Raw genomic sequence first — 22,509 nt, forward strand, 5'->3', positions numbered from 1 at the left:
TAAAAAACACTCCGGTTAGCCTAAATAGCTCCCCGGTTAGCATGTTTGGCTCGCATGGCTCGCACGTTTGGCTCGCATGCCTCGCACGTTTGGCTCGCTGGCTCGCACATTGGCCACACTCCAACAATTCCACAAATAACGGGTTAAAAGTTTTCTATTTAAACTTTAATGATCAACAAGCTTACAACTGACTAAATCAAAATGATGTACAAAAATATTCAGGATATAAAATTATAATTTCACACGAAGACATTAAGCAGATGCATTTCCAAAAAATATCCATACTCCCCCCATGGAAGGTTTTTTTGATTTGCATCCCCCTCCCCTCCCCCCCCCCCCCCCCCCGGAAATTCCAGTTAGCTTCATACTTTGCTTCTAAAACTTTGGCTTATTAGAACCTCTTTCCGCCAGGCATTGCCGATGACCTTCCATGGAGTGGGTAAGGATTTTTTTCTGCAACTGCACAATGAAGAAAAAGGTTGATTTCCCAAGTCTTTCAAATAACTAAATTAATTTAATACAAACTAATTAAAAACCTAGGCTTGTTCTCCACCAATAAGTTTCATGCAGACAGAGTCATGACTAGCAAAAACACACACAGAAAGTACTAAATAAAACAGTAGTAAAGCAAAATGGGTTAATATATAATTATTTGTGCCAGTGGAACTGTCCTTCCACAATTGGAAAACTGATGAGTACATGACTGATAAATTGAATTCACTAACATTTTAAATTTGCAAAGAATATTAAATTTTAAAATGCCAGCTTTGAACACGCATGGGCTGTAATTTTTTTGTCTAGAGTAAAATGTAATGGTATTTCATGGTTGTCATTTATCCAAATTTATGCAAATATAATAAGATTATGTCATACAAATTTCTTGCCCTACTTTATTTTCAGCCAAGCTAAAACAATGGCTGGTATTTGCCTTTACTGAATTAAAGTAACAATCGTCATAAAACAGCTCCTGTAGATTAACATATCCGTAACTTGTTCACTGTCCAAAAATCAGGTTCAAATTAAGTTTTTCATCAAAGCTACATTTTTGGAGCAAACAAATTTTAAGTAATTTTTGGTATAACACCAAATCTATGATTGGTATAAGATTTTCTGTGAATGAAATTAAAAGTTGAAACCCTCTAATAACACTGCAAATTGGGTAATCTTTAGGTATATTATTGCCAAACATTCTCTGTTGTCTTTAATGATGCTTTTCAAAGGGGTCACAAATAGTAACTTTGAGACTTTATGAGATTACATATAGCAATGGAGTCCTGCAAATATTCAGAAGACTCCAAGCTAGACAGCTTTGCAAAACAAAATTGAGACTGTAAGTTTTAAAAATGACAATGAGTGATAATATAAGAAAAATAAAACAGTGTTTCAACGTCTTGATGACACAATTGTGTAGTTGAAATGTCTAGACACATCAAAATCTCCCTCATGTACACTTCAAGAAAGTCTTGGGCTTGTAGATAAGAATGTTAATTACTCTTGCCATATTTCACAAAGTCTCAACCATCGCCCGCCCTCGATTAGGTTTAATGAATAAACCATTGCATGTAATAAATTATAGATGTTGAAAAGCCCCAAAGGATATGACGTGCATTTCTCAAACCTCCAGAAGAAGCTTTTGGGCCCGTAAAGTATTTTTCTTATCCATGTTCATCAGATTACTGGTTGTTTTTCATACAAACTAACTCGATGTGTCTTTCAATCTCAGAAAACTTAAAACGTTTTTGCTTTCGAAATTGCCCAAAATTAAACTTTTTGTAATGAATTTTGTGCATGCAAAATCGTCTTAAATTTTCAGGTGTGAAATCTTTTTGGGGGTTTGAGAAACACATGCTAGGACTGCAAAACTGCTCTCGGTTTAAAGATCGTCATCTCCAATTCCCTCAAACACTTCATTTGTTGTCATGGTTGCGTTATTGATGGGCGGCAGTTTCTGCTGCTTGGGTACTTGGGTTTTACCCTGTAAAAAGCACATAAAGCAGTAAGTATTGATCAACATGTATATTCTCCTTAATGTTCTCCATAGTTGCTTATCATACTAGTTGCGAGAATTTGTATCAAAACAGGTCATCTTTGGTGATCATTTCCTCAACTCTTGTGACCTGCACGACTGTTTCAATAACAAGTGTTGTAAAGAGAAATTAGGCATTCATCACTACTGGGGCTCTAAGGCTTATTAAGGAGAGCTTTAAGGTGGCCCAACACAATTTTCCAGTATACAGATGTTAGTAAACATTATTTCAAAACTACGTAAGTTCTGAGATTAGCATGGTGCAAGATTAACTAAGAAGGAATAATCTTTGATACTTCTTGTTGAGCATTAAGGTGCCATTGCTATGGCAATGCAGCAAGCTATTACCAACCACAAATAACGGTTTTCCTTAATTTTTGGAAAATGCACTCATTAGATTTTTTTCCTTTTTTGTATCCAGATGATGCTGCTTTCATGTAATTTTAACAGTGAGATCTTCTGTAAATGTTGGTTTACACTTTAATGTTTTTTGAAGTTACACTCTGTTAGATTTCGATCAACAAGTTGCTAAAATCAGCTTATTTTGAAACAGTTTTTTATTTCGGTTATAAGCCCCCTTGGATATAAGCCCAAGGCATCTAAAACCCCTTACAAAGTTGTATAAACCCAGGGATTATAGGAAGCAGTTTTCGTTAACAATTTATGGTGTTTTCTAAAGGTAGAGTCTGTTTTGACTTACTGTTGACATCTGTCTTACCACTTTCTTTCCTGGAGAAGTCTGTTTCTGTGTTGATGTTGGACTTGTTGGCGGAGGAGTTGAATTATTATTTTTATTGTTGGCAGCTTTGTTCTCTTGTTCTGCATCACCCTGATGCAACAAAAGAAAATAGAACATGAAACATCTCTGTCCAGGGTAACAAAAGGTAGCCACTAGTAGCACTTACAAGAGGTTTAACCCTTTCCCTCTATCCCAAGATCTTTAGTGTTAATTCTCCTCACTGACTGCCATAACAACTCCTTTTAATGTTAATTCTGAGAATTTGGTTTCACATCAGACAATATCCAGAAGTGGAGGATTTTCTTTATTCTCATTAATCTTTCTTCTTGATAATGTATTGAGATTGTAATAAGAAATTACATATTGGTCACTCTTAGGAGTCAAAGGGTTAAATAAATGTACATCATTATGTTTATATGTGCTTATGAAGGGCTGAGTAAAAACATTGCCTTATGCCAAATTTTAGGTCGACTTTTTGTCATCGCCTCTTGCCTGAATCTTTGCATGTGGCCTGCAATTAAGTCAGAGAACATCAATCTGTTTTTCTTTTCTTTTTTTTTTTTTGGCTGGTTCACGTAAATATAGTTTTTGAGAAAATAAGGCCAAACTATCTAGTCATCGAAAGAAAAAGCAAAGAAAAAAGTGCAAAAAACATGCTTTGAAGCAAAAAAACACGTACACACACAATTTAAATTGAAGCTGGCTTGTAAAAATTCAGGCAGTTTTAAGCAAAACAAAATATCAACCCTATAAATTCAACATAAGATGGTTTCAGCTTCAAATATATAAGTCACTAGATGAGTGAGAGTAAGTTTCAAATGTTTCACATTCTTTTATGTATACAAAAGCATTCTTTGAAAACTTATTGTAGTATTCTGTCACTCAAAATAAAATTCAAAGCAAGTTTATGAATCGGTTATTAAGTCCTTTCAGGTTACCTCTGTTGATGCTGCTGATGAAATAGAATCCTGACGTTGGAAGTTTGGGGTTGATTCCTTCTTGGTCTTAGAGCGATCCTTAGCCTGAAAAACATTGCCAGTATATTAGACAGTCAATTTACAATTTAAATTTATGAATGTATATTGGACAACTTTCTTGACAAAACCTGCTTCCAAAAACTGATTGATTGATTGGTTGATCGATTGATTGATTGATTGATTAATTGATTGATGATTGATAGATGGATGGGTTGTTGGTTTGTTCTTTTGTTGTTGGATGGGTTGGTCAGTTGATTGATTGGTTGATCGGTTGGTCCGTCGGTCAGTCGGTCAGTCAGTGGTTGGTCGGTTGATCGGTTTGGTTGACCAGTTTGCTCGGCCCGTTGGACGATGGTTGGTTGGTTGGTCAGTCCATCAGTTTGGTTGGTTTAGTTGGTTGGTTGGTTGGTTGGCTGATTGGTAACACATCACTGGCAAAAATTGCTCACCAACAGTAATTAAAACAGACATTGATCGGGATTGCCTACCCTTTTAACTGGCTTTCCTTGTTTGATTCTGAGGATCTCATCCACAATACTCTGAAGACAAAGACTCATAAGGATTGCCTGTTATTACGGAAATAATAAAAAATATATACAGTCGAACCTGTATATAACGGCCACCCTTGGGACTTGAGTAACTGGCCGCTTAATACAGGTGGCCGCTTAATACAGGATCACTAAAAATACTCACTGGGCGTGGTCTAATGTCAATTTTAATGGCATATCATACAAAAACACTTCATGCAAGGAAACAATAGGACAATCAACATTCTTTCAAGTGATCAATACTTTAAACAAAGTTCAGTGCCAACTTGTAACTTAACGGTATAATATACCCAGCATTGTGTAAAAGTACTATGCAATAAATTGTACCCTACTCTCCTACGGTATACAGTGCTCTTTTTCTATGACTTACAGTTCACAACAAAAGATCTCATTCCGTCATTTCATAGTTGTTATGCTCAATGTTCAATGTCACATGGCTGAAGAACAAGTTAATTAATTGTAAAGAGGAATTTCTTGCTAAAGAGTGAAGAATATTTAAAACAAACTCTTTTTAGCGTTCGTGATATGGTGCTGTACTTCAGCACATTGCAGACATCTGAAAAGCGTTAACTATATTAAACGGCCGAGTATCAGCTTACAGTAGCTTTGTACATGTTATTTCGTTATAGTGATACTGGATCGCAATTTAAACACAATAAAATACCGCATAAAATAACATATGGCTTAGTTTCCATTCAAGGGTGGCCGCTTAATACAGGTAAAAATAACAAAGAAAGACAAACATAGGACTGCTACAGGGTGGCCGCGGCTGCTTAACCCTTTCCCGACCAAGAGTGCCATATGGCACAAGACGCAATTATGAGCTCAGTATTTGGTCAATTTGTGTGAAATTTGCACAACCAAAAGATCTTTGAAAAATCTATAAATTGAAGGCATAAAATCATGCCCCCCTCCTATATGAGACTTGATTTACCACCCCTCAAACTTGTGGATTTTTTTTCCTTTGTACGTTAAGGGTCCAGTTGATATCTAACAACAAGCAATGCACTGAGAGCTGTACATTAAGCTATAGTTTAGGGGGATACCCAGTATGTACAACGAATAAGAAAATTTTCAATGTTTTTCTTCTTTCGTTTTGGACTTTTCTCACTCTCATGTGTGACCTCCTCCATCTCTGTTGGTGTGATTTATAGCACACTCCAGAAAATACCTTTTAAATGGTATATCACATGTTGTCTCCCAGTTGATAGTTAGCGATTTAGAAAAATTCGCCATTTCCCTCGGACGGGAAAGGGTTAATAGAGGTGGCCGCCCAATAAAGGTAACAAATACAGCGTTTGTATGAGCAAACAATCGGGACTTTAAAAACTGGCCGCTTAATAGAGGGTGGCCGCTTAATACAGGGTCGTTATATACAGGTTCGACTGTATTAATAAATTACTATTAACATTAAAGTCAGACCACTTACAATAATTAGAATATAATTAACTATACCACTGGGCTAGTTAGTCTAGACCCATGGAAACATTATTAATGTTAGCACTGTGTGTCCCATAAAATGTACACCTTGATCTGATTTAATTTACATGTAGCATCCTTCCAATAAGTGGCCCCTTTATAACCACAGTAGACCCACACCTTGTAAAATCTCTATTTTCACTGGACCCTGATAATACAGCTGCATTTTTTTTTTTTTTGGGGGGGGGGGGGGGTTAGAGCAATGGACAGGTTTGTTGCTCGTTCTCATTTGTCCTGACAACATTGAGAAGGTTGGTTCTTTAAACATAATTGTATTTTTAAATTGTAGCGATCTGATACGATTGCACAGTTGTTGTGATTTTAGCTTTTGTACTGTTAGGCTTGGATTGCACTTTTTTTTGCAGGGCCCTTCTGAAAAGCATGATGATGATGATGATGATGATGATTATCATGGTAAAACAAGATTTCTTCCCACAAACCTGATCACTGTAGATTGTAATCCACTGCATCTGATCTCTCCGTAAAAGATATTCAAAAGCTAACTCCAAATGTTCTTCTTTTTCTCCATTTTCATTTATTTCACTCTGCAAAAAAAAAAAAAAATCCAAAAGATTGAGGACAGACTGACACGTTTCATAAAAATTCATTTTTTTAATAAAATACATCACTGTACATGTTCCATAATAATTAGTATTCACTCACTGTTGACGTTATTCTCCAGCATTTCATTCGGGTGACTTTGAAACTGCCTTCCTGTACTTTATTCTTAAAATAAAACAAGAATGCAAGTTTAATTGTTTTATAATGATACTTGATACCCTGGAGCATGTAGTGCCCCATAGTACATTACACATGGTTATGTCCTGGGACATTACTCATAGGCTTACATGAGGTATTGACCATTACCTCCCTCCCTATCCCCTGGGTGGCATCCTAGCACATCACAGGATACCCAGCACGAAGTGATTAGGAGTATTACTACTCCCCTTTGGCCTTTAGATAGGATGCTAGTCCATCACAGGATACCCACCATGAAGTGATTAAGAGTATTACTACTCCCCTTTGGCCTTAAGATAGGATGCTAGTCCATCACAGGATACCCAGCATGAAGTTGCCTCCCTCCCCCCTTCCCTCCTGGGTCGGATGCTACATGTATTCCATCACAGGATCCCCAGCATGAAGTGACTAGGAGTATTTATAAGTACTTCTCCCTCGGGTTTCTATGCATGAGCTTTTTACTGCATGGTACTCATCTCAACACCAAGGTTGAGAAAGACAAAGTTGAGTACAGTTTAAAAGGAAATAGTATGACAGTGAAGAAACCAACTTTGGCTAGCTAAAATTCAAGCAACCAAACCTTCTACCTTATGCTATTTACCTCTTTCCATCCAAGGTAACACTAGTTAAAGTTTAAGCGGAATATCTTCGTACACATAATGTACTTACATCTGGAGTTTGAAGTCTAAAGTTCAGTTCTCTGTCTCCAACACTAATTAATACTCTTGTGTCCTCCTCGGGGTAATTTGTCAAACATGGCTTGAACTGCATGTGTCCATAGAATCTCAGAGATCTAGCAAGTTGCAAGAACTGAAAAAAAAAAAAAAAGATTTTAAGACTGAGGTAATAACTGGTAAGGTTCATCATCCAAATGACCAGTAATTAACCCTTTAAGCCCTAACATTGATTAGCATCAAATTTCTCCTTGTAATATCAGTGTTTATTCAAGTCATGAGGTGATGAGAATTAAGGATATGATCACCCAAGATGAATTTTCTTGATAAAAGATTTCAATAAATTCCCCGACATATTTTTGTGAGAAAAGTATGGGAATAGTGTAGGGGAATTTGTTCTTTCATATTTGGGGTTAAAGGGTTATAAGTAAGCTCTGTAACTTTATATTAAATGACTCTGGTTTAAAGGGCTCAGCATTTCCAATAACTGCCAAAGATATGTTTTTCAGTGTACTGGAGGAGAGAATTACTGTAATAACAAAGGAGTGAATGATATATTATTTTATATAATGATGAAACAGTCACCCCCAATAAAAAAATATATATAATATTATTATAATGTACAATAAACTAATTTAAACCAGGCTGTCAAGGATGATGTTATCTCTACATCTCGAGCCAATCATGCAGAATTTGCTAATTAAATAGTCATGTGTCACTATTTGCATTGACAGATATGTATGTGAGGCACAGAAGAGGTTTTTTGACCAATCAGAAAATAATCCAGCTAACAAAATCAACGAAACCGTCCTGCAAGGTGAATTTAGCTGAACTTACAGTTTCCATTGCGCGCTGAGTCTTCTACTAGAGATGCTAGCTGTTGAAATATTTACGCCCTAAATATTTTGTTAATTTAGCTACTCTGGCTATCGACGCAACTTGTGTCCTCAGCGGCTCCGATAGCACTAGTAAAAGGGTTTTATAACAAAATTTTGATGTTATAGATTTGGGAAAGGATGGAAAAAAAACCGGCTAATGGGCATGTGCCGATTTCGCCCGCGATTTCGTTTTGCTGTTTTGTGATTATAAAGACCGAAGAAAACCTCATTTTATTTTCGGCATCCATTTAGTGTGATTGGTTATCTTCAAACAAGAACAAACAAAAACCGTCGTAAACAGCGTAAATATTTTGTAACTTGCGCAGTTGTCGTTTAAAAAGCAATCGATTTTATAATGCATGTCTTAATCATTCTCTTTTTGAATAGAAGATTAGGTCATCGTCAGCAAAACCGCTTTAAACCGTGCAAATTTATTTTGTAACTCTACGCAGAAGGCGGTAATTTAATTTTCGTCGCGGGAAGACTTTTCAAGGAAAAACGATATTTTGTGCCATGTTGCGAAAGAAATCGGGCTACATGTATTTGCGTTAAAATACTAAGCAAAAGGGAAGCTTAAGGCATTATAGAAAAGGAAGAAGCAAGAAAAAAAAAAAAAGAAAAGAAAAGCGAATCTTGCTTATTAGCTACTCCAGACTACTATAGAAAACATGTTACTATCTCTGCTACAGCTGATATATTGTTGTTTTTTAATAGCTGTCCTCGATTTAATATTTGGTTTCAAAAAGAAAAAAAAAAAAAAACCGACCGTCGTCGTGTCGAACTGGTCCACGAAAAATGTAATTGACTCCGGCCTTGGTTAAGCGCGTCAATCGCTTGCGCCAACGAAGCGACAACAATAAAAGCGCATCAATTATACCAACACATTACTTGTATCGGCTCGAACAGCGAGCGGCTAATCGGATGCTTCGCTGACTTCATTGTTCAGCGAAACAAAAGGTTTCTTTTGTTTCTCGTTCAACAAAAGATCTCCAAAGGAGGCCGCTTGGAAAACTGAGTTTTTTGCATACGTTATTTCTCGAAAACGAAGAGCAAAGCAACGAAAAAAAATACAGGGCAATGTTTGTTGACTAAAACGAAGCTCACATGCAAAAATTGAGACAAATCTGAGAAGAAAAAAAAAACGGCCTAAAATTCGACATAGGTCGGTTATGCTCTCAGCCCTTCAAATATTAACAACTTTATTGCATCAGGGAATCCAAGGAAGCGGGCGAGAGAGACTTGTCAGTGGTTAAGATTTCATTAATCATGGTTATAGTTTTAAACACATGCCAGTGACATCTATAAAAGACTATAATACATCCCTCATGTGTACAATGACTTGTAAGATGCTAACTGACCTCAAGTTTTGAGCCTTTCTGTTTGAGTTGTGCTAGTTTACTGTGGGCTTCTTTGGAACCATATGTCCAACCCTTTTCAAGATCACTTACTGCCTGTGTTGAAAAAATCAGTTACATTGCAACAAAAGTATTGATAAGTAATGCCATATACAACATGTATGTAGGCACGACCTTTTAAGAAAGACGTGCAAATGAGCCCCAGAAGCAGGGTTCTTGTTGGAGCTGGTAACTAGTTATTTTTACTGTCTATCTAGTACGTAAATGTTACCGGCTATTGCGAAAAAAAAAATGTTTCCGAAATTACGTGAAACTATTGACACCGCTTTCAAAATTAATCTTACTTTGAAAAAAACTTGTCCTTGTTTTGGAAATTTCCTTTCCATAAGTTAATGTAAAAAACACCCCTGAGAGCAGATAAAATCAAGTTGAAAATCCATTGCCATTAATAATACCGTTGCTCAGTTTGGGCATTTTCTTTCATCAAAAACAACACTGCCGACTTCAAGCTTTGCCATGTTTGCTTTCCATTTTTCCCGCAATCATGTCGCTCTTATCAGCTGCTATTGTAAATTTATTCCCTCCTTTTACAAATCATGACAAGAACTCTAAGAAGGGCCAACCCTTATTTTACTCCAAAGGTGAGGGACATTTTAACATCTCTAGGTGTGAGGATAGAGGGCCCAAATCTTATGTCCCATAACTCCCTGATCTCATTATATTATCTAGTTTGAATCCTCCACACCAGGTAATGATAGCTAAAATTGTGAATCTCTGTGAACAGATTTTCCTCCACCACTAAGCCCGTAACTTTTAAGCTGTACATTGAGAAATTAAAAACCAGTTTGCAGAACAGTTTTTACCTGAACATACAAAAGATTCATTCCTATTCTGTCTTGCACAATTTTTTCCTCTATTTTTGAATCCCAGAGTCTGAAAGTTAAAATGACAAACTAAGAACCCTTTCATAAACAATCCTAAATTACATATCCCTGGATTAAATGGTCACTCTATACAGTGTACATAAAGTTCTGCAGGTGAAAAATTTCCAAAACATTTTCCCTCTACGTGTGTTTATTGAATGAAAGGGTGTAAGTCATCCCTTATGAGACCCCAAACAGTTAATTATAATATTGTCTTATCTTCTGAATGGCAAAGTAGCATAATGGCTACTTTATAAGAGGGAGCGTGTTGCGTGATGAGCCCAAGAAATGGCTGCTAAGGAGACTATACAATACATGGACATTCTAAATATGGCCATTCTAGTTTTCTGCAACTCCCTTACAAAGACTGCAAAGAGAAGCGTGAAGATTTTTAAGCCTGTTTTTCACGTGTGGGTCCACCTTGGCATAACATAACTTAATTCTTGTTCTCCCGCTTTCTCTTTAAACAAATTTGTGACTTTATAGTCAGTGAGTGGTCAATAAGCTACTTTCCACGGGTTATTGTTTCATGTAGTGGCCATGCAATTTAATAAAACTTTTACAGTTGTTATTTGCAAACTGGACCCTTGCTTTTGATTAGTGAGCAAACACAAGAAGAAACCCAATAACGAGTTCAACAATCCTCATTTAAGACTTCGAATGATGTTACTTTGTTGAGGTCATTTTCTGCATGCGTGTGTATTACAAGAGTGCAGTTTGGTAGCCATGACAGGTGTTTAAGTTTTTGTTGAATTGGCCCCAGGCCTAACAAGGCATGACTGTAACTATATCATACAAAATCATTTCAAAAGTGACTGTTTCAATAAACTATAAGATTATTTTGTACAATCCTACGTTTTCCTGACGGCCACGCGGCAGGTCCCTGTTTGTTGCTTCATTGTCAAATATGGTGCCTCAAAATCTTCAAACCTCCTCTCAACTATGAAATAACATAAAAGGATAGTTAATTACAAGAACTCAGAATTCAACATATTTCACATACATAATGAGAATCATACAATGAAGCAGCTTACTAGTCGCTTCTCCATCCTCTGCTCTTTTGATGAGAAAAAGTCCAAAGTAATACACAAGGTCTTCACTGAGGTTAATTTCTGTCATTAATGCCTGAAAAATATGGACAGAATAGATGTACATAGTCAAATATGATTTATGTGATTTTTTCCTTAAATGCCTCTTGGTCTGTCTGTGTAACTGGCATCATGAACACTTGACTCAGTGATTGTCCAACAGACAGACTAAAATTGTCTGGCTGACTGACTGACTGACTGACTGACTAGCTAGCTAGCACTAAGCTAGGTTATGGACTGACTGACTAACTGACTGAATGACTGGCTGGCTGTCTGGATGAATGCCTGTCTGCCTTCCTCCCACCCTTCAATTAGTCCTGCATGACTGAATGCCTGACTGGCTGTCTTAAGTTGAATGACTACATCTGTCTGTCTATCTGGCTGATTGCTGGCTGGCTGGCTGACTGATTGACTGTACGTCTGACTGTCTGTCTGACTGACTGACTGACTGATTGACTGACTAACTGACTGACTGAGGAGGTACTCTAAAAGAAGCAACTGCACAGACAACACACCTCTAGCACGTCATCTGTTCTGTCTGTAGACTGAATGTTCAGAGCCACTTTTTGTCCATTCATCAGATAAATGTCAAGTTGAACACTCTCTGGAGATACTTTCATGGATTCCTAAAAAATAATAGCATCTATAAGTATCTTTGAAACTTGGAAACAATTTATAATGTCATTGAACTTTGTGTCATCAATCTCCAACACCACCCCCAGTTAACACTATCCTTGATTGGTCAAAAAATATTTTAAATGTCCCAGACATTTATTCCTGTAAGTGGGTTTAACTGCTAATCTCATTTAGGGATTTAAAAGCCACGAAACACATGTGTACCTTGAAAAGAAAATGTCCCGTAAAATGGCCCACAGATAATTGTACTCACTTTGCGAAATAGCCAGTCGTTACCAGCGTGGCTGCCTAACTAGCATCGAGACATGGATTTGATTCCTGCTTGAGTCAGACAACATATTTTTCTTTTGATGTGAGGTGCATGTCAAAAGCCATGTTACACAGTGTTAGACTGTGAAATGTTCCACATTTATTTACACTAAATATTATTCCACACAGTATCTTCAAACGCACCTTTTGAGCATTTAAAAAGAATCCTCCAAACAGCGAGCTTGAAGCAACTGCTGGGTCCTGACAAAGAGCCTGCAGGTATTTTTCAAGCTGATCTCGTCTTTCTTCCACTTGAACAGGCGTCAAAGATAGGAGCTTTCTTGGGGGAAACTTTGCAGAAATCCTAGGGCCAAACTCTTTGCGCAGCTATGGAACAACAACAACAACAACAACATCTTGAATCAACAACTGAATGATTCAATACATGTAATATGAAATGTGACCCAATTTGAGATAAGGGGAATTTCATAAAGATGGCCCAAGAAAACAGAGCCATCTGAAGACTTGGAAAAACAATGTTTAACAATTTTTTATGTAATATATCAAACACGAGAAAGCGTGTTTCATCAGATATCCAAACACTGAGAAGTAGGTTGAAAAAACGAGGCGCAGCCGAGTTTTTTAAACGACTTTGAGGTGTTTGGATGTCTGATGAAACACACTTTCGAGTGTTGGATATGGCTTCTCAAACGATCAATAATTCTTGGAGAAATTCAAGGCTAAAGTTGGCAAAATTTTATGGTAATTAGGATCACATATCCTAACCACGGTCACGGTAGTGATTTTCTTTGTTTTCTCTTGATGAATTGTTAATGGATTTGAGAACACATTTCGATAAACAGTTCAAAATTGATTGTTTCATTCTGCTATTAATTCCACCTCAATTTATGATAATCCTGGAAATGGAGAAATTAATCATCATCATCATAATAACAATAACAATAATAACATCAACCTTTACTTATCTTTGACAGTGTTTACAGCACAAGTGCTATTGGGGCCAAAATTATTTTAACATATAACACATGGTTATATAACCATCCCAACTGGCAGGGGTCTGACCAGCTGGCTATTTACAAGCGTGGCAGAGGAGTTAAACTCAGGGATAATGAGAAACAAATCCTGCCAGTGGTCAGAGTGAGGCTTGAACCTGTTGGGACCTCCGGAGTTCAAGTCCAGCACCCTTACTACTCAGCCTGACACTGCTTCTTTGTTTGTCAGTAACTGTCGAGGCTGCAACCTATGCCGAGAATGACTGTCGTTTACATGTCATTGAGTTTTACAATTGATGTATGAAATTATTAATATTTCAATGTGGTTAACGATGTAAATTTTAATATATTGTAGTTCTTTCTTTTTTAGCTAAAGTTAAAATAGGCTATTTAATTAGTTCGGTGTCCACTATTAGTAGAGGGGACTTCTCCCCTCAGCTACAGTGTACATTCCTTTTGTGACACAATAATAAAGTTATTATTATAATAAAAAATTATTATTAATTGTTATTTTTATTATTATTATTATTATATTTATCAACACAGCAGGAAACAGTGTTCAAGATCATTTTGCTAAATCATGCAACAGCTGCAAGATTAACATATTAAAAGGCACAATCACTCAAAAGTGCCTGAATTTTGCCATGTAGCCTTATATGATCACACAACTTCACTCTTGAGTTTTCTTGTTCCAGAGTGCATGTTGTTCCACATCTATCTTCACTTTTCTTTTGCTCACTTGATAGTTACGCCTCATTTTTTCTTGAAAACTTAAAGTACAAACAAGCAAAAAAAAAACAGAGTGGTTTTCTCTGACTAAATTAAAGGCCACACTAAAAAATTAAGACATTTTTGGGCAAAATGCCTAAAATTCAACATGTAAGATTGTTAACTTTTAGCCCTTCAACATTATAACATATGGCATGGTACAGCATGAAACACAGTTCAATATCACTTTGTTGAACAGCACCTGCAAGATTTGCCAATTAACCAATGGTGAAAGATGAGACACTTGCTTGCCCGTTAGTAAAATGCTAAACATACCTGCTCATTGAATTGATACAGGTCAGAATATCTGATACCACAGTGATACGAACCATTAATGTGAACATTGTAAGCCTGCAATTTAGTAGAAAGCAACAGTCAAAAAAAACTACAGTACTATAAATGGACTTCCAAAATACTGTCGACACAAAGAGTCATTCATCACCCCCGTCTCCCCCCTCCCCCCCCCTTCCCCTCCCTATGATCACATTATGATCCCTATGAACACTCCACAGGATTTCCTTACTCAATAGCAAGGGTCAGATGTCCCTTTAGCTCTTTATCAGCTTAAATACTGTGCAATATATATAGTCAACTTCTATTGTAATGTTCAGACACCATCAGCGAATTAGCATCAAGATCTGTAGCATAACCAGTCCCAAACAATTTATTTTCTGAGAATTAAACTTCTGTCCCTGACAGTGAGATTTTCAGAATTAAAAAGTGTCAACCACAAAACCACCTGATACAGTACAGCATAACATTAATATCTGCACCACATGAAAGTACTGATCAGTAGCTTTCATTTGAATGGTCACACTTTAGGATTTCATCCACAGACTCAAGAGCGAGAAGCAACTTGCACAGCATAACGAACAGTACCACAGGAAAGTACTGCTCAGTATAGCTTTCATTCACATGATTTCTCACATGGATTCCACAAACAGATGTTCCCTAGCTTGGCTTATATTCTGACATTCTAAGGTCCTGTCTCTTTAGCTACCTATTTTGAGGTAAGGTTTGTTTGGCGAGGATGTATTATTGGTGGGAATATTTGGAATTGATGATAAAGACAGCTTCAAACATTAAGCTGACAGCTTAAAACAGCTTGACTGTCCAAACAGTCCATGGGATTCTGATCAGGAAGGTATAAATGTATTGGGATGGCTAACAGTTTATTTGGAGGCCGGAGAAGCTTACATTTTCATTTTTACAACTGGTATATTAAAGGACTTATGCAAAATTTAGAATCACCTACATGTAGACTTAGCTTAAACTGTCTTGAGTCTTGACAAGCTTTTTAAAGGCTTACTGAGTCGTATTTACATATTTCTCAAGCAAGACACTTGAGTTAAATGAAAACTTTTGACCTCGCTAAAATTGTTCAGAGTATGAAGTATTAGCCCTATTTTTGACCAAGTCAAGTGAAGTTAACGTTGTGATTTCAATTCGTGAGTTCCTTATCGTGACTGCAATGCACATAACTTATCACGATATTGTGTAATCTTATTTGTGGTTGTTATGGCGCGTTCCAATTCTAAACGACACTAACACTAGCACATATCAAATGTCACGAAGGTGTCAATGTAACTTTTTCTAAACTTATCAAAAAGTCGATATTTTGTTATGACTGTTGTGTATTAACACCATTGCACGATGAAAGGCCAACTCTGAAAACCAACAAGAACGCGTGCAATCACATCAAAAAAAAAGGCTACACTCGATCTCGTACGACTTCCGCAGATTTTACACCACGAAAAACAGTTGAAATACTCACAAGATAATTCGATCCACTTTTGTCTTTCAGCTCGACGGTATCAGGGACAGAGAAATGCATGTTGTCTTGCAAATGGTCGCAAATCACAGCCGTGTTGTGACCAACATGTCACCGAGGGTCTGCCATTACTTGCTCTTGGCCTGTTTTTGATCACGTGTTGTTCGGGTGCCTGGTACCGAGAGAACGAGTCACCTCCCAGGAAGCTCTCCTAATTCCTAAATTACCGAAAAAAACTCTCGACACCCAAGGCTCAGAAATACATAACGTAAAATAAATAAAATAAGTTTTAGTTCAGTTCTAATTTAGCTAAGTATACTGTACTAATACACACGGCGAACCAAGCGGTTAATGAAATGCGGCGAACCCCCTTGGGTAGGATAGGTCGGATAGTGTCGAAAACAAAGACCTCCAAAACCGGAACTGACCGAAAACCGAAGGAAGACCCTACTCGAAAATGAAGTCCCTTTGGGAAAACGAAGATCGCATCGTTTGAATAGCGGACACCCTCGGGACCCTTGCTAGTGTCCGCTGAAAACCACAGGCAGCCCAAGTTGCGTCACTAGAGAGCGTGTAATAATTAACTAGAAATACGTGACTCGCAAAACCTCGCGAAGCTGGGGCTGGGTGGAAAGCCCTCTTTCGTGTTGTAGCATCAAATGAGGAGATTAAAAGGTTTCTGAACATAGCAACTATTTTGATGAGCATGGTCTTTTCGTAGTTCCACAGGCTAGTTTGCGGTTAAAAATCTATTTCTGACGCGATGAAATGTACAACGGGCGTGCAGCGCTGTCGTGTTCGATGAATTTATTTCCCACGGAAAATTATTTTACCGCGGCCACAAAACGTGTAATTTCTTCAATGCAATCTTTCACAAAAAAAGATTTCTAAAAGAAAGGGAAAAGATTGTGGAGAGATAGTTCTGTATCCAGTGAATATTGATGAACATTGCAGTTGAAATTTGATCATGCACGCATATTTTTTCCGATGTATGCAAATTTTTTTCAGACGACGCCAGACAGTCTGACGTCATTCAAGTGCGGACACCTTCAAAAAAACATATATATATATAAATATATTTTTCGCTCGAATTCGCGCGGCTTAGCTCCGCTCGGGCTGGCTCGGCCCGACAAATTTATTAACCTCGCTTCGCGAGGAATTACTAGTGGGCATGATGACCTTTGAGTGCAAGCAGCCATTGAGAATTTAAACGCATTATAAGACTTTGTATGTGTCTCAAGAAGTTCAAACAGGAACGACTCCAACTCGAGACGTTTTATTTCTAGACGTTTACAAACCATATACTAAAACCATGTGCCAATACAGACGAATTCGAAACCTTTATAGTAAACAAATTAGCATAATTCCGGGATGCCCGTGCGCCACGGCTACAACAATTCGCACGGGCGAATTCGGCTAAATTAATTCACAACAGTATGGGAAATAAAATACTGTCGATTATGAAGTTTAAAAAACGCTAAATTTAACTTTCAATCATTAAAACGAATAAAACTGCCAAGCTCGCGTCACAAGAGAGCGTGTAATAATTAAAACTTGAGGGACGTTCACCTTTACCGTATTTACTCGAATAAGCGCCGCCCCCGAATAAGCGCCGCCCTCGATTAAGCGCCGCAGCTCTGGTGCGGCGCTTATTCGAGTATTTCCATAAGATGATAAAAATACACTGTAATCGCTGCAATGTGGTTCAAGCCAGCAATGGGAATTGATTTTCATCAATAGTGATGTTTTTCAGTTCGAAGTGATGCTCTTTCATTCAGTTCTCTCTTCAAAATGTCAGTTCGCGTTCTTCAGTTCTTGCGTGAAGGCTGCAGTAAACTTCGCCGGTACGACAAGCCCAACCTCCCTCTTTCTCTTCCCTGTAACTGTTGCAGTAAGGAGATGTCAGTGTTTTTCCTTGTACAATCAAAATGTTTTGGCTTTGTGGTATGAGCCTTTTAATAAGCGCCGCCCTCAAATAAGCGCCGCCCTCGAATAAGCGCCGCACAGGAGACACGAAAAATTAATTAAGCGCCGCGGCGCTTATTCGAGTAAATACGGTAAGTGCAAAGCGGTATTGAGTCTTTTGGGTTACAGGCAGCCGTTGAGAATTTGAACGCATTATAAGGCTTTGTATGGGAAATAAAATACCGATGATTCTCAAGCTTAAAAATACGCTAACCTTAACTTTCATTCGATAAATGAACAAAACTGACTCACCTCTGGTGTATTCTTGTGTGTTTTGTAGCTTATTTTACCGTTTCGAGCATTCTTTGAAATCACTGTCATTCCCCTCATAAGACGGAGTCTTATCAGACAGATATAAACAGCCCTGAATAGGTGGTTTTCACTGCTGCCATGTTGGTGGACAAAACAAAAGAAAATTTGTTCACAAAGTTTGCATATCTAGCCTGCGAGCAAGCTCTCTCCTCCTTCCGCCCCCCACCCCCAAGAGAGCTTGCTCGCAGGCTAATGCAATGTAATGCAAACCATCAACAGCGCGTGAGTCAGATATGGATCTGACCCTGTCTTTCTGTATGACGTCTCGATCCTTCCGGTACGGTCTCGAGTAGCGTAACGCAATACTTCAACTGTGAAGGGAGGACATTACAGCTTTCAATACTCATGGCTGCGAGGAGTACAATGGAAATAAATAGGACACAGTATCACACGTAAATGCCAGTATAGGCATCTTGTGTTGGTAAATCAATGTAGTCAACGGATTTACCCGCCTTTGGAGCTGTATTCTAAGAGGTCGGGGACAAAGTTAGCGGTAGCTGGCTCGCTAAAGCAAGTTTTCACGCCACAGTGAGGTCAGTTTAATTTGTCCTTGTGTACGAGAAAATGTGCACGTTTTCCCTTGGTAACACCTCTGGTTCAAACAAAAAGGCTTGTTGATGAAAAATATTCAAGAAACAAAGCTTGCCTGTATGTAGAATGGCATTTAGGTTTCCAGCGTCAGAGAAAACTCAGTAAAGAAAACTAGAGCGAGGAATCGAGGTAAACGCTCAACACAAGCCTTCGCGTCTGTTCGCGCAAGCGACGCCATTGAGCACATGGTTTTGAAATGCGAAGATATACTCCTAAGGTTTCCTTTTTTGCGTTTGATTTCTCGTCTAGTTCTTGAATATTGATCATGAATTCGTATCTGTTGGTAAAAAGCTCAATAATCTTTACTGAAAGCGTCTTTTGAGCGATGCGATTCAAGCTATTTGCCCAAGCGAAATCGGACGCGTAATTTGATCCGCTGTTAAGGACGGTGCCTACTAATAGCGAAGTATTTTTGCACGGTTTATCAGTATACGGGAAGAGCAGATCTTGGTAGCGGCTATTGAAATCCAAAAAGAAAATTGGGGGTAACCACGCATTTTTTAGAGACAACTAAGCAACAATTGTTCTAAAAAGCAGCAAAATACAAAGCAATGTATGGCGCTTTTTTCCAAATTGAAGCTTTATTATCTCTGAAAAATGCATGGTTACCCTCAATTTTCTTTTTGGATACCAAAATCACTTGCTAAGTTTTGCTTTCCGGCATAGTTTTAAAGCGCGCAAAAATATCCCTGTATTTGCGTTCGGTTAGAACGCCATCCTAATCTTGGTTACGGCTTTGAATCGAGATCTTTTTGTCGTCGATCAATCGATCGATGGATCTTGAGATCCCGGGGGGGTACTCCCTTATATGGGCTATATGGGTATGTGCGGCGCCAAAGGGTATGGTTTTTCGGCTGTTTTGGTCATAAATAGGGTATCGCTTTTAGCCATTTTGCCGCCATTTTGGTAATAAATAGGGTATAGATTTTTGCACTCTAGTCCTGGGTTCGATTTTTTTTAGAAGAAGCTACTTCAGGTCATAAATAGGGTAGGGAAAATCGCAGAGTTTAGTCGTAAATAGGGTAGGGAAAATCGCAGATTTTAGTCATAAATAGGGTAAGGGTTTTGGGAAGCAGGCCGCACACCCCTACCCAATTTTTTTTGGAGTACCCCCCCGGGCTTGAGACGCACATCTGGCATCCCCCGCAGATTTTTTTGCAGGGGCGGATGACATCACAACGTAACGTTGCCTGGCAACAGGGAAAAACAAGTGTGAATAACGTCAGACAAAGGAAGGTTGCTAGGCAATAACAGGTTGGAAGTATTCGCGCAAAATTTGCATACATCGGGAAAAATTTACCGGATCACATTTCAACTGCAATGTTCATCAATATTCACTGGATGGAAATATCTCTGCAGAATCTTTTCCCTTTCTTCCAGAAATCTTTTTTGTGAAAGATTGCATTGAAGAACTAACACGTTTTGTGGCCGCGGTAAAATAATTTTCCGTGGAAAATAAATTCATCGAACACGACAGCGCTGCACGCCCGTTGTAGATTTCGTCGTGTCAGAAATAGATTTCAACCGCAAACTAGCCTGCGGAACTACGAAAAGACCATCCTCATCAAAATCGTAACCATGTTCAGAAACCTTTAACAACACGAGTAAAGAGGGCTTTTCACCAGCGGATAAAACCTATTGGTTGGAGAACATGTCCGCTCTCTGTATAACCTTGGCCCTAAGATGTCTTTCAAAACTGTATGCAAATTAGCTCGCTTCAGTTTGACATTTTTACGGCTTTATAGTCGCGTAAGTTTCGCGGCATTTTGGTAAAATACCTTTTGAGTAGAAGACCAAAATAGTACGCTGGCCTGTAAGTTTCGTTTTTCTCAAAGAATGAAAGCGTTTTACCGAAAATGATGTGCATTATTTTAAAGTTCGACGGTGTCACGCAACAGACAGACCGAAAATAGTTTCTATTATTTTTAAGTTCAACAACGTAGCCGCTGAAATTTTAAACTCAGCTTCGTTTATTGCAAATATTTCACCTTGGTAGTTACACAATACGTACAGATATAAAAGGACGAAAGAGCTACCTTAAAAAAGTCACGCAGCAGGCCGTACAATCGCACAACTTAGGGCTGTCGAACGCACTCTATAATCTTTGATTACTACTAGGTACCACCCATAGGAAACCCGAGTATCTCCAGATGCGCAGAACGTATGTGCAGTAACAATAGTGGGCACCGTCCTTAAGCCGCGGCCACACGAGCGATTTTTTGCTCGCGCAGGTGATGCGATTTTTTCAAATTTTGTCGCGTCGCCAGCGCGAGATGAAAATCGCACGTGTAGCCACCCTCGAACTTGCGACGCGACAGGTGAAAAAATCGCAAGAAAAAGGTCGCCAGAATTGAAATTTTCGCGACAAAATCGTAGAGACAGCGCCCGTGTAGCCACCTTGCAACTAAGCCTCATCATCCGCAATAGCTCGGGAAACGCTGAAATTTCCTTCAGAAGTTGATGGTAAAATCCTTGTTCCTTTCTCTTTGCGAGCCACGGACAGACCCACGTTGACCTTTTCTTAATTTTCTTCTTCCTTCGTTTGCTTTTTATCGTCAAGAAGAAAATGCAAAAAGGCGAAAAACAATATCCTCGCTTCGATCGGCCTGTTTATAGCGCCAGGTCTCTTGAAGTATGCCATTCACGCGGCTTTCAATTTGTCGCCAAACTCGCTAGAATTTGTCACTCGTGTAGCCACCATCTCGCGCTGGCGACGCGACGTTGAAATTTTAAAAAATCGCATCACCTGCGCGAGCAAAAAATCGCTCGTGTCCCCTTGGAGAAATGCATTTCTTGACTGTGTTTTGATGCGATTGCATGGGCAAAAAAAATCATCTTTGATCTCTTCTTTTCCAGCCAAATTTTCAGGAAATGTTGCTGACATGAGAAGGATCATTTTCTTTTTCAATTCTTTGTACAATTACGTATCACTTTGAAAAAAAATATTTTTTCTTCAGATGTAATCAATTTTTTTGGTTAATTTTTGTGAATTAAGATTTTTTTTCAAAAAAGTGCTGGGTTTCTGTGATAGGATTTATTTTTTTTTCTGAGAAGCCCATTTTATACACTTTAAAATGAGATATTATAGGCCACATTGTTGTAAATGGTTGTCGAGATATAAAATAAACATTTGATGTGGTAAATTTCGCCCATTTTTGGCCTGCAGAAAATGAGTTAAAGTTTATAGTTGAGTTGCTTTTGATTTTGGCATCACATACCTTACACCTTGGATGTAGTATTTCGTTGTCAGCATTAATTAATTTGAAATTAATTTTGAAACTTGCAAACTTTCTCCGGTGTAATAAGCCATAGTCATCAATTCGCAGTTTATTTATTTCTTTGCGAAATAACTGTTTTTGATTTCTTAAAATGTACAAATTAACGAACCGTATCGTACGTGGAGTCTTTTTTTGCCAAGTGATTGCAAAATCGTGCCCTTCGAAACAAGTCAAATCAGGATGCCACTTTTAAAATTAAAATTAATGGAGTGGATCTAATTTATTGAAACAGTATAGTAGAAAAATAGATAGACTGAAGAACCGATGCGAATTATTATCGACAGAAATTGCTTGTCTGTGCAGAAAACAGATACAAATTAAACTTTACCAATGTCATGCTATCAGAAAATATATATATTTGAGCGTTTTCGATGACAAAGGAAATTTTCAATTATAATAGATATTGAAATTCTTTGCTATCATTTAAAATAAAATCGATTAAAACGAGCGATCACAGTTTCTTGTGCCTTCAAAGTAATTTTGCATATTGCAGTGTAATTA

General features: G+C 38.0%; 2 protein-coding genes across 7 annotated transcripts in view; one reads left to right on the forward strand and one right to left on the reverse strand.

Annotated features, from left to right (window-relative positions):
• Positions 1-136: 136 nt before the first annotated feature.
• LOC146454225 (sorting nexin-17-like) lies at positions 137-16,029 on the reverse strand. 2 transcript variants are annotated; one of them, XM_085095714.1, is made up of 15 exons: positions 15,866-16,029; positions 14,368-14,442; positions 12,515-12,697; positions 11,941-12,051; positions 11,372-11,462; positions 11,193-11,277; positions 10,278-10,347; positions 9,418-9,510; positions 7,177-7,317; positions 6,433-6,495; positions 6,210-6,314; positions 4,231-4,308; positions 3,704-3,787; positions 2,745-2,855; positions 137-1,975 (listed from the first exon to the last, which is right to left on the reverse strand). In XM_085095714.1, exons 1-15 carry the CDS (start codon positions 15,923-15,925, stop codon positions 1,874-1,876), a joined length of 1,452 nt encoding a protein of 483 aa, XP_084951840.1. In that variant the 5' UTR covers positions 15,926-16,029; the 3' UTR covers positions 137-1,873. The 2 variants fall into 2 exon arrangements, with proteins under 2 accessions (XP_084951840.1, XP_084951839.1); XM_085095713.1 differs by having other exon boundaries at positions 2,727-2,855; positions 15,866-16,028.
• A 2,434-nt stretch (positions 16,030-18,463) lies between these two features.
• The window catches only part of LOC146454226 (uncharacterized), a 28,789-nt gene continuing 24,743 nt past the window's right edge, over positions 18,464-22,509 (forward strand). For all 5 annotated transcript variants that reach the window (XM_085095679.1, XM_085095680.1, XM_085095678.1 and 2 more), the window contains exon 1: positions 18,464-18,672. The gene's annotated coding sequence lies outside the window, so the exon portion shown is untranslated. The remainder of the gene's footprint in view (positions 18,673-22,509) is intronic.

This window comes from Pavona decussata, unplaced genomic scaffold (assembly GCF_977016875.1).
Source record: "Pavona decussata unplaced genomic scaffold, jaPavDecu1.1 SCAFFOLD_307, whole genome shotgun sequence".
NCBI classification, from domain to species: Eukaryota; Metazoa; Cnidaria; class Anthozoa; order Scleractinia; family Agariciidae; genus Pavona; species Pavona decussata.

Excerpts from the sequence above, each read along its gene's own strand:
- LOC146454225 (XM_085095713.1), bottom strand. The coding sequence starts at position 15,925 with ATGCATTTCTCTGTCCCTGATACCGTCGAGCTGAAAGACAAAAGTGGA. Across the intron at positions 14,443-15,865 it reads AAAGTGGATCGAATTATCTT|GCTTACAATGTTCACATTAA; the intron begins GTGAGTATTTCA and ends ACTAAATTGCAG. Across the intron at positions 7,318-9,417 it reads AGAAAGGCTCAAAACTTGAG|TTCTTGCAACTTGCTAGATC; the intron begins GTCAGTTAGCAT and ends TTTTTTTTTCAG.